At 41.4% G+C, this 12,830-nt stretch overlaps 1 protein-coding gene across 21 annotated transcripts in view; it reads right to left on the bottom strand.

The window, feature by feature from the left end:
• Positions 1-12,830, bottom strand: part of MGA (MAX dimerization protein MGA) — a 168,581-nt gene that overhangs the window by 86,369 nt on the left and 69,382 nt on the right. For 17 of the 21 annotated variants that reach the window (XR_013395519.1, XR_013395518.1, XR_013395520.1 and 14 more), the window contains exon 2: positions 5,710-6,840. The exons of the other annotated variants lie outside the window; for them this stretch is intronic. Coding sequence is in view for 13 of the 17 variants with exons in the window: in XM_028850767.2 (XP_028706600.2) it covers positions 5,710-6,773 (1,064 nt within the window). In the remaining 4 variants the exon portion in view is untranslated. The remainder of the gene's footprint in view (positions 1-5,709; positions 6,841-12,830) is intronic. 21 annotated transcript variants of the gene reach the window in all.

Below are 12,830 nucleotides of genomic sequence, written 5' to 3'. Positions count from 1 at the left end.
AGCAAGCCATGAACCGGCCACTGCAATCCAGCCTGAGAAACAAACAGAGCAAGATCTTGACTCAAAAAAAAAAGACAGGAAAAAAAAAAAAAGCAGCAGTAGCCTCTAGAGATAGTGAAATCAGAATAGCTAAAAACAAACAGACAATACCACATGTGCTGGCAAAGATGTAGAAGTAACAGGAACTCTCATAATACATTTTTGGTGGAAGTGTAAATTGGTATCATCCTTTTGGAAAATTCTGGCAGTGTCTACTAAAAAGTATGCCTACTGTATGACCCAGCAATTCTCCTCCTAGACATATAACAAAAAGACACTAGCGCATGTCCACCAAAGACACGTATAAGAAAGTTCACATTAGTTTTATTCATAATAGTCAAAAACTAGAAACAATCCAAATACACATCAATAGGAGAATAACTTAACAGGTTTACGTAATCAGGCAAAAATAATGCAGAGTTTTCTGATTTGAATGACTACGATAGCTAACGCAAAAAAAAAGGGCCGGATTTAAAAGCAAAAAGAAAAATTCAGTTGGAATTATCTATAATAATGAACATTTTGATCTAGAGGTCTGGAACTAAGAAGAGAGACAAATAAGCTAGAGATATCAGTAGCTTTAAAAATAATCACTATTGGCAGGGCACCGTGGCTCACACCTGTAATCCCAGCACTCTGGGAGGCTGAGGCAGGCAGATCAAGAGGTCAAGAGATCGAGACCATCCTGTCCAACATGGTGAAAGCCCATCTCCACTAAAAATACAAAAAAACAGTTGGGCGTGGTGGCGCACGCCTGTAGTTCCAACTACTCAGGAGGCTGAGGCAGGAGAATCACTTGAACCCAGGAGGCAGAGATTGCAGTGAGCCCAGATCATGCCACTACATTTCAGCCCAGGTGACGGAGCGAGACTCCACTGGGCATGGTGGCAGGCACCTGTAATCCCAGCTACCCCAGAGGCTGAGGCAGGAAAATTGCTTGAACCTGGGAGGCAGAAGTTGAAGTGAGCCGAGATCGCGCCACTGCATTGCAGCTGAGGCAAGAGAGCCAGACTCTGTCTCAAAAACTAAAAATAAAAAATAATAATTGGTGGGATGTAGTGGTTCACCCCTGTAATCCAGCACTTGGGAGGCTGAGTTGAGTGGGTCACCTGAGGTCAGCCTGTCCAACATGGCAAAACCCCACCTCTACTAAAAATACAAAAATTAGCCGGGTGTGGTGGCACATGCCTGTAATCCCAGCTAGTCGGGAGACTGAGGCAAAGAATTGCTTGAACCCAGGAGGCAGAGGTTGCAGTGAGTCGAGACTGCACCACTGCACTCCAGCCTGGGCAACAGAGCAAGACTCCATCTCAAAACAAAATAATAAACAATATTAGATGGGAGAAGAGGTCAAAGTCATAGATAAGACTACAAGATGGCCATGGACGGTGGCTCATGCCTATAATTCCAACACTTTGGGAGGTGGAGGCGGGTGGATCACCTGAGGTCAGGAGCTCAAGACCAGCCTGGCCAACATGGTGAAACCCCATCTCTACTAAAAATACAAAAATTAGCCAGGCGTAGCGGCACATGCCTGTCATCCCAGCTACTTCAGAGGCTGAGGCAGGAGAATCACTTGAAGCCAGGAAGCAGAGGTTGCAATGAACTGAGATCGTGCCACTGCACTCCAGCCTGGGAAACAAGAGCAAAACTCCATCTCAAAAAAAAAAAAAGAAAAGAAAAGAAAAAGAAAAAGACTACAACAGCTGGGCATGGTAGCTCATGCCTGTAATCTCAGCACTTTGGGAGGCTGAGGTAGGAGGATCACTTGAGGCCAGGAGTTCGAGACCAGCCTGGTCAACATGGTGAAACTGTCTCTACTAAAACTACAAAAATTAGCCAGGCATGGTGGCATGCACCTGCAATTCCAGCTAATCCAGAGGCTGAGGCACTTGAACCCAGAATCCCTTGAACCCAGGAGGCGGAGGTTGCAGTGAGTCAAGATCATACCACTGCACTCCAGCTTGGGCAACAGGGCAAGACTCTGTCCCCCTTCCAAAAAAAAGAAAGAAAGAGAGAGAGAGAGAGACAGAGACAGAGAGAGGGAGGGAGAGAAAGGAAGGAAAGAAAGAAAGAAAAGGAAGGAAGAAAGGAAGAAAAGAAGGAAGGAAGGAAGGAAGAAAGGGGACTACAGGAGCATAATACTAGGAAATAACCTTCATTTAATAAATATCTGAATATATTATAAGGAGTCAGTAAGAATAACTGAAAGAAGGGGAAAAAATCAAGAGTTAGGAGAACCACGTGAATGGTATGGTAAAAGCCAAGGAAGAAAAAATAGAGTTTCAAGTAGGAGAAAACGGTCAAGCAACAGCAAATGTAGCAAATAAAGCCTAAAGATCAGTGCATTTACCAATAGCATTAGCTAAAACAAAGCAGAATGACAAAGCAATCATATATCAGTAACTGAATAGAAAATGGGAAAATAGTGTGGGGGGGTGTGTGTGTGTGCACGTGCACACGCATGTGTATATAATTTTTCAGACCCTTAAATCAGAGGTTGGCAATTATTTCCTGTAAAGGAACAGATAGTAAATATTTTAGGCTTTACAAGCATCTATGGTCTGTCACATATTCTTGTATACACACTAAAATAAGCTATAGGCCAGATTTGCCCAACTCTCGCCTAAAAATAATTTCTGCTCCCATATCAAGCATTTAGAGAAAAAGTTTACACAGAGCTAAATACCATTTTCACACATAAAGATAATGTTATTTCTTGGAGCATGATTCGAGTTGCTTTTCTCCCTTCAGTGACAGCGATACTACATGTTAATAAATCTGAACCACTCTCTTGATTCATTAAAATCAAAAGCTCAACCATATGTAATCCCAACAGCTGCTTTCTATAACAAAAAAAATAAGCCTGGCCGGGTATGGCAGCTCATGCCTGTAATCCCAGCACTGTGAAAGGCCAAGGCTGGCAGATCACTTCAGCTCACAAGTTTGAGGCCAGCCTGGGCAACATGGCAAAACCTTGTCTCTACTAAAAATACAAAAAAATCAGTCAGGCATAGTGATGCATGCCTGTAGTTCCAGCTACTCAGGAGGCTGAGGTAGGAGAATCACCCAAGTCCAGGAAGTCAGGGCTACAGTGAGCCGTGATTGCACTACTGCACCCTATTCTAAGTGACAGAGCCATACACTGCCTCAAAAAACAAACCAACATACATCTGACCCTTTAACCTAAAGAACTTCTCCAGGCCCTATCCTCCAAAGGAATTTTAATAAATTCTGCATCATCCAACGGTACACTCAACTATTTCTGGATAACAAGGGTAAAAATATAATTTGTGGTCAACTGTTTAAATCCATTTTAATTATGTTAATCAAGATGATTAAGCTGTGGCTGAAGAATCAAGTTTAAAGACGGCATCCACCAGTTGCAATTACAAACAATACCACAGCAAAAAGTATAACCCGAAAGAACCTTTCCCCTTTGACAAAAAACTGTATGCATTGCTTGAGTAGCACTTACTCCTGCTGCAACAATCCTTAGAAAAAGCAAAGCAATAACCAGCTCATAGACAAGGCAAGGGGAACTCATGAGCATGGTGATTCCAAATTCAAAAAATAGTAGCTGTTAGTGGCCTACAATTTTAGCAAGAAAAGGAAAGTAAAGGGAATTCGTGTGCAGGGATTTCTTTACTTTTGCTGAACTTGGGTTTAAAAATCAAAATAATGGCTGGGCGCAGTAGCTCACACCTGTAATCCCAGCACTCTGGGAGGCCAAGGTGGGCAGATCACGAGGTCAGGAGATCAAGACCATCCTGGCTTAACACGGTGAAACCCCATCTCTACTAAAAATGCAAAAAAATTAGCCGGGCGTGGTGATAGGCGCCTGCAGTCCCAGCTACTCGGGAGGTTAAGGCAGGAGAATGACGTGAACCTGGGAGGCGGAGCTTGCAGTGAGCCCAGATCATGCCACTGCACTCCAGCCTGAGCGACAGAGCCAGACTCCGTCTCAAAAAATAAAAAAATAAAAATAAAAATAAGGCAAGTTCAGGCCGGGCATAGTGGCTCACATCTGTAATTCCAACACTTTGAGAGGCCAAGGCGGGTGGATCACCTGAGGTCAGGAGTTTGAGACCAGCCTGGCCAACATGGTGAAACTCCATCTCTAGTAAAAAAAAAAATTCAAAAAATTTAGCCAGGCATGGTGGCACACACCTGCAATCCCAGCTACTCGGGAGGTTGAGACAGGAGAATCGCTTGAACCTGGGAGCCCCAGGTTACAGTGAGCCGAGAAGGCGCCACTGCACTCCAGCCTGAGCAACAGAGCGAGATTCCATCTCAAAAACAATAAACAAACAAAAATAAGGCAAGTTCAAACAAAAAGAAACAACAGTATCATTCACAATAGTCAAATTCAAGTTTTGCTTTTTGGAACTTTGTGAAATCCTCCCCCCCCATCCCATCTCAAATATTTTTTTTTTTTGAGGCGGAGTCTCGCTCTGTCGCCCAGGCTGGAGTGCAGTGGCACGATCTCGGCTCACTGCAAGCTCCGCCTCCCGGGTTCCCGCCATTCTCCTGCCTCAGCCTCCCGAGTAGCTGGGACTACAGGCGCCGCCACCACGCCCGGCTAATTTTTTTGTATTTTTAGTGGAGACGGGGTTTCATTGTGTTAGCCAGGATGGTCTCGATCTCCTGACCTCGTGATCCGCCCGTCTCGGCCTCCCAAAGTGCTGGGATTACAGGCTTGAGCCACCGCGCCCGGCCCATCTCAAATATTTTGGATTTGTGGTTGGTTGAACACACAGCTGCAGCCTCCATGGAAGACTGATTGTATAGACAACTCATGATTACAGGCGACTTTCTGTATCTGAGGAGGACTGGTTCCAGGACCCTCCCCAGATACCAAAATCTGAGGATACTCAAGTACCTTAGTTGGCCAGTTTTATCTGTGGATGCAGAACCAGAAGATGTGGCGGGCCTACTATAATTGAAGAAGGGAAGAAAACCCCATATCATAATGGAAACAAAACTTATCTACACAAGGCACAAAATGCATTTACAGTCATTATTTGTACCTAATACTTGTGAATTTACTGCCTGAGGGATATCCTAATCCATAAATTGCCCAAAGAAGCAGCTGAAAATTATTACTAGTTAAAATAGCATGTTTACTGTTTCTTTAAAATTTACCTGGCATAACTGAAGCCTTGTACCCTTTGACCAACATCTTTCAGTCTTTCTCTACCCCCGGCATCCACCATTCTACTTTCTACCTTTATGAATATTTTGCAGTATTTGTCTTTTTTGTTTTGCTTATTTCACTTAGCACAGTATTCTCTAGGCACATCTATGTTGTCACAATTGGTATGATTTTCTTTTTTTCTTGAGACGGAATCTCAAATGTAGTAAGGTGTTGGTATCCTCGGGTGGTCCTGGAACCAATCCCCCAAGGATGTCAAGGAACATTCTAAATACATATGAATAATTCAGATAAGTTATCCAATTTGCCTACAATTCTAGATCCTGAACCCAACTGATTCTCATTACAGAAAAATTATCTGTCATTTCACAGACTGTAAAAGCAGTTGTAGTACATTTTATAGTGACTTACTTTATCAACATGTGTAGCATTCCACAGAACCAAGATGTTAAATCCAACACCTGGCCCATCTCAATCTTCCTTTTATTTCTAAGAACAGAAAAACTACTACTTACCATTCAGAAATCTCTTGCTTCAATTGAGGAACTTCACTAAGTGCTGAATCAGTATCCATGAAACCAAGAAAGTCTCGTTTTATATTAAGGGAAGTCTTCTCCAAACCCTTGCCTGATGTTTCATGACCCCTCGACAAAGGATCCAAATCACCTGGTTGTATCTCTGACCCCTGACCTTCTGTAAGACGGACCCGATGACCAGAAGAACTGGAAATATTATTCCCTTCTTGGTCAGAGCTGTTCTTTTGTTTTCCATCTCTTTGGGGCTTACTATTCAGCCCATCATCCCGAAAGCCTTTGGCAAATGGATTGTAATCTATTTTCAGCTGAGTAATCTGAATGTTCTGATAAGCTGTGACTGCAAAGAATTCAGTCTGTGGGAAGGTAAAAGTGTGGACACCAGGGCCATTTAATTGTATCACCTCCACAGCCTTTTCTGCAGGCACCAAATGAAGCCTTGGCAGGTAACGATGCATAGAGTGCAAGATGATATGCCCTTCTTGGTCCAGTGTATTGTTGGTAAGTTTGAGTTTATAGAAAGATACTGGTTGATGCATCCAATAATGACCTGTGGAAGGAGATTCTGGATGAATAAAAACCCTCCCCAAAACATGAGGTTCAGCCTTCCCACTGGGTTCCCACCAACGACCATTCCACTTATAACGATGGTTATCCACAGGAGATATATCCATGACAAGAATATACTTCAAATTTGAATCTAAACCTGTTATCCAATAACGACAATAAGGAAACATGCGTCTTCCTTGCTTGGTCAGAATCATTTCTGTGCTTCGATGATAGAACTCATTCCACATACTATTGTTATCGAGGGTAACAGTGATTCCACCCACAGTACAATCAGCTGGAAGGCAAATCTTCCCTTTAGATTTTACTGGTGATGACACACTACTAGCCAAAGCACAGGCATCCTGATTAGTAACCAAAATTCCTTGATCAGTTTTGCCATTTCCTGGCTGCTTTAAGATGACAAAGAAGGTAGGTGCTGCTCCTGCCACTGTTCCACCATCTTGATTAGCCAATATAATCTGCTGTTTCTCCTCCATGATTTCAGTAGGAAACTCAGTAGTAAGACAACTGTAATCACCACATAGTCACAATGGCCTTCCCATCCTAAGAAACAAGCAAAAAAACCAAAAACAAAAAACACCCTTTAATCAAGTGAGTATTTATTTCTTGAACAAAAATACAAGAATGATGTCATCCCCAAAATATTCCTAAATTCTTGTAAGACTTTGCTTCTAAGCTTTTCTTTCAATCACAGTAAGAATATTTATTCTGGAATATCTAATCATTTTTTAAAGTTCATTTTAATCTAATTAATTAAGTCGCTCATATCCTAATCCTCTAACAATTCACTATAAATACTATAATCTCACACAAAGAAACAAAAGTATATATTCATTATTTAAAAAAATAAAAGTATACAAAATTAAAAAGTTAAATTTGAAGGCTATGCATTTTTAAAGCATCCTAACACTTTATGAATTAATTTGCCAGAAGATTCCTTTATATAGCAAGTTCCCCTGTGATGAGTAAATTAAATAAGTAAATTTCCATTTTCATTCCAAAGAGCTAATTGTACAGAATTAGTTCTTCACATGGTTCAGAAGACATGGTTCCATAAGTAAGTAAAAAGCTATCTTAACTTCTTATTACACACATTTAAAGAAGCCATGACAAATCACTGGAACTCAATGGACCTTACACTGAAAAAAATTCCAGATGAACCTAATATTTAATTTTTTTATTCCTAAATCCTGAGAAAAGTTTTTTTATGAGACACAAAACCTAAAACCAGTAAAGCAGGAAAAAAAAAAACAAGTTGATAAATTTAATATTATATAAGGCCAGGTGCAGTGGCTCACACCTGCAATCCCAGCACTTTGAGAGGCCAAGGCCGGTGGATCATTTCAGGCCAGGAATTCGAGACCAGCCTGGCCAACACGGCAAAACCCCATCTCTATTAAAAACTAAAAAATTAGCCGGGTGTGGTGGTGCATGCCTGTAGTACCAGCTACTCAGGAGGCTGAGGCACGAGAATCACTTGAACCCAGGAGGCAGAAGGTGCACTGAGCCAAGATCACGCCACTGCACTCCAGCGTGGATGACAGGGAAAGACTGTCTCAAAGAAATAAAAATAAAATAAAATGTAATATTCTGTAAATTTTTTAATCTGGCAAAATCATTTAAGCAAAATCAAAAAGCAAACAACTAACTAGGAAAAGGTATGTGCAACTTATAAAGAACTCATTTCCCTAATATAAAAAGGAGACTAGACGTGGTGACTGCCACCTATAATCCCAGCACTTTGGGAGGCCAAGGCAGGAGGATCGCTTGAAGTCAGGAGTCCCAGACCAGCCTGTCCAACATAGTGAAAGCCTGTCTCTATTAAAAAATAATAGTGGCCGGGAGCAGTGGCTCACGCCTGTAATCCAAGCACTCTGGGAGACCAAGGAGGTCAGATCACTTGAGGTCAGGAGTTCAAGACAAGCCTGGCCAACATGGTGAAACCCCATCTCTACTAAACATAAAAAAATTAGCTGGACATGGTGGTGTGCGCCTATAATCCCAGCTACTTAGGAGGCTAAGGCAAGAGAATCGCTTGAACCCAGGAGGTGGAGTCGCAGTGAGCCAAGACGGCACCACTGCACTTCAGCCTGGGTGACAGAGCAAGACTCTGACTCAAAAAAATAAAATAAAAATACATTAACAGTAATAATAATTTTATAGGCTTCCTACAAATCAACAAGACCAAATACCTAACAGAAAAATAAGTAAAGGATAATAAACGCAAATGGCTATGAATATGTATATAGTGAAGAGGAAAGGAAATTAAAATCATCTTGAGATTGTTTTTTTTTGAGATGGAGTCTTGCTCTGTCGCCCAGGCTGGAGTGCAGTGGCCGGATCTCAGCTCACTGCAAGCTCCGCCTCCCGGGTTCACGCCATTCTCCTGCCTCAGCCTCCGGAGTAGCTGGGACTACAGGCGCCAGCCACCTCGCCTGGCTACTTTTTTTGTAATTTTTTTAGTAGAGACGGGGTTTCACCGTGTTAGCCAGGATGGTCTTGATTTCCCGACCTCGTGATCCGCCCGTCTCGGCCTCCCAAAGTGCTGGGATTACAGGCTTGAGCCACCGCGCCCGGCCTTGAGATTGTTTTTTTACTTATCAGACTGGCAAAAATCAAAGCCTGGTAGTGTTGGAAAGGGTATAGGTCAACCAGCATTCTCCCCTAACTAGTTACTGGGAGTATAAAATAACAGAATCTCTATGAGAAAGGGCAACTTGAAAATATCGAAAGTACAAATCCATATATCATCCTACAACAAAGAAGTTTTTCCAGGACTTTAAGTTTTTTTAATTCACTGATAAAACCCACTATATGACTTTTAAATACACACACCTACGATAAATGATATCTATACAAGATTATCCCCATTTATAACAGCAAAAGACTAGACAGGAAGAGAGAAGTCCTTAAAGTGGTAAAACAAATGATGGCACATCCACAGAGTGGAATGATAACAGTCATAAAAGAGAATGTATAAGCTTAATGAATGCATGCAAAAAATATCTACAAGATATATCAAGCGCAAAATGTTCAGAAGAGTTGTAAATTATGCCACACGTCTTTTAAAAGTTTTTTTGTTTGTCTGTTTGTTTTTGAGATGGAGTCTCGCTCTATTGCCCAGGCTGGAGTACAGTGGCTCAATCTCAGCTCACTACAAGCTCCGCCTCTCGGGTTCACGCCATTCTCCTGCCTCAGCCTCCCCAGCAGCTGGGACTACAGGCACCCGCCACCACGCCCGGCTAATTTTTTTGTATTTTTAGTAGAGACGGGTTTTCACCATGTTAGCCAGGATGGTCTCAATCTCCTGACCTCATGATCCACCCGCCTTGGCCTCCCAAAGTGCTGGGATTACAGGCGTGAGCCACCGCGCCCGGCCTAAAAGTTTTTTATTGTACTTCTTAAACTTCAGACAGGGAGTACACGTGCAGGTTTGTTTATATAAGTGTACTGCATAATATAAGGTTTGGGCTTCTAATGATCCCATCATCCAAGCAGTGAACATAGTACCTGATAGGTAGTTTTTCAACCCTTGTAAAAGTTTTTTTCCTTAATAAAGTCAAAGAAATAGACAGTATTTCGGTCTTTAAAATAAATAAACCAAAGAATGAAAAAGAACAGGTACATATTTGCTTTACACAGACTATCTCTGGAAAGACAGAAAACAGTAGTATTGGTCATATCCAAGGAAAACTTGATGACTTGGAAAAGATACCCTTTTACACTTTCTAAATTTTGTGCCTTGTGAACACACAATCTTTAAAAACTAAAAAACAGGCCAGGTGGGCAGGTGCAGTGGCTCACGCCTGTCATTCCAGCACTTTAGGAGGCCGAGGTGGGAGAAACGTTTGAGGTCAAGAGTCCAAGACCTGCCTGGTCAAAATAGCCAGAGTCGGTCTCTACCAAAAAAAAAGAAAAGAAAAAAAATTAGCGGGTATGGTGGCTAGGAGGCTGAGACAGGAGGACACCTTCAGCAGCCCTGAAAGTTCAGGTTGCAGTGAGCCATAACTATACCACTACACTCCAGCCTAGGAGACAGAGTGAGACCCCATCTCTTAAAAAAAAAAACAAAGTTAAAATTAAATTATTAAATAATTATTAAATTATTAAAGGTTATAAAAAAAAAAAAAAGGTCATATATATTGTAGGATTCCATTTATATGAGATGTCCAACACAGGCAAATCTAGAGAAACACAAAGTAGATTAGTGGTTTCTAATCTACTTTGGTAACTGGGACTAACGAAGGGGTAACTGGGACTAACTACTAAAGGGTGTGGGATTTCTTTTTGGTGTATACTTTAAAACGATGAATTATGTTATGTGAACTGTATCTCAATAAAAAGTTATAATAAAGAAATCTGATGCCGGCCGTGGTGGCTCATGCCTACAATCCCACAACTTTGGGAGGCTAAGGCAGGAGGATCACTTGAGCCCAGGAGTTTGAGACCAACCTGGAAAACATAGTGAGACTCCATCTCTACAATGGTGTGTACCTGTAGTCCCAGCTACTTGAGTGGCTGAGGTGAGAGGATCACTTGAGCCAGAGGGTGGGGAGGCTGAGGCTGCAATGAGCTGTGATGGGGCCACTGCACTTCAGTCTAGATAACAGAGTGAGACCCTGTATCCAAAAAAAAAAAAAAGAAATCTGACTGCTAAAATCAACTGAACTGATATACTAAATAAAAGCTACAGCTTCTAGTTTTTATACAAAAAGGAAGATGACACTTCCCCACCCCTGAGTAAGTGGGTCAGTAATCTTAATCAAATTCAGCCATTATTAGTCTTCATTATAATTAAAAAGTATTTTACCTTTCATCAGGGCTAATGATGAGCAGTAAAAGCATCTAATCTGAATTTTACCTCTTCTTACAAGATTGGTCATACATCTCCAACGCTTAAAATATCTGTTAGACTATAGATAATAGATATTTTTAAAATCAAGACTTCAAAAGGTTTACTATTGTTTCCTATTATGACTAGAGATAAAAATAGAAATTCACTTCCTAACACTTTAGTGTACTAATATCAGGGAAGGTGAGGAACAACAACAAAAAATCTCTCCTCTGATGAGAAGTTTATTTTTAAAAGACAGATAAAATTTACAGTGATTCTTTTCAAAAGCTGCCTCAAGCTTTTACCTATGAAGTTCATTGGTTTTTTAAACCTAACACACTTAAGCAATACCTATCAGAGATTGACAAAACAAAACTAAACAGACTCAGAAGTCACAAATAAGGTAAAATATTAAAGCTTAAAGAACTGGCAAAAAAAAAAAAAAAAAAAAAAACCCTTTACAATAATGTATAATTCAATGCAAACTCCTAGCTTGTATTTATTAACTCATAAACTTCAAAGTTTTGTTACAAATCACCAACTATTTTTGTGAGTCAAGTATGCAAAACATCCTTTGTGTGTATGTGCTCCATGTGAGCACAACATCCTTAGGTGTATTTAACATGACTAAGGCAGCAAAGAAGTATATGAAAAAAAATTTTGTTATCCCAAACCTATAAATTACATGAAAAGGTGCCGAATTTCTTAAACATTACCTTTCTTTTTTGTTGTTGTTGTTTTTTTGTTTTTTTTTTGAGACGAAGTCTCACTCTGTTACCCAGGCTGGAGTGCAGTGGTGCGATCTCGGCTCACGGCAAGCTCCACCTCCTGGGTTCACACCATTCTCCTGCCTCAGCCTCCTGAGTAGCTGGGACTACAGGCGCCCGCCACCACGCCAGGCTAATATTTTGTACTTTTAGTAGAGATGGGGAAATTTTGATTTTCAGATCATTACCGGTAAAATCAAGACAGAGAAGTTTTAACCAATTCTTTAAAAATTACTATCTTTTATTTTTATTTATTTATTTATTTTTGAGACGGAGTCTCGCTCTGTCGCCCAGGCTGGAGTGCAGTGGCCGGATCTCAGCTCACTGCAAGCTCTGCCTCCCAGGTTTACGCCATTCTCCTGCCTCAGCCTCCCGAGTAGCTGGGACTACAGGCGCCCGCCACCTCGCCCAGCTAGTTTTTTGTACTTTTTAGTAGAGACGGGGTTTCACCATGTTAGCCAGGATGGTCTCGATCTCCTGACATCATGATCCGCCCATCTAGGCCTCCCAAAGTGCTGGGATTACAGGCTTGAGCCACCGCGCCCAGCCAAAAATTACTGTCTTCTAAAGATTAATCTATTAAGATGCAACTGACAAAAACCCAGTTTAGTGAATATTAGACTGCACTTGAAGTAAATTTTACACTAACTTTATATATACACATTTTGAGTTTTTCTTTCTGCCTAAGCAAAAAATTAGTGCAGAGAAGTCACATTAACCTATTTCAACTTTGTGCACGGGCATCTAATAAAAAAATGTAAAAATGGGCCGGGCGCAGTGGCTCAAGCCTGTAATCCCAGCACTTTGGGAGGCCGAGACGGGCGGATCACGAGGTCAGGAGATGGAAACCATCCTGGCTAACACGGTGAAACCCCGTCTCTACTACAAAATACAAAAAAACTAGCCGGGCGAGGTGGCGGGCGCCTGTAATC

The sequence above is a fragment of the Macaca mulatta genome, chromosome 7 (assembly GCF_049350105.2).
Source record: "Macaca mulatta isolate MMU2019108-1 chromosome 7, T2T-MMU8v2.0, whole genome shotgun sequence".
NCBI classification, from domain to species: Eukaryota; Metazoa; Chordata; class Mammalia; order Primates; family Cercopithecidae; genus Macaca; species Macaca mulatta.
This window is presented reverse-complemented; position numbering and strand designations above follow the sequence as displayed.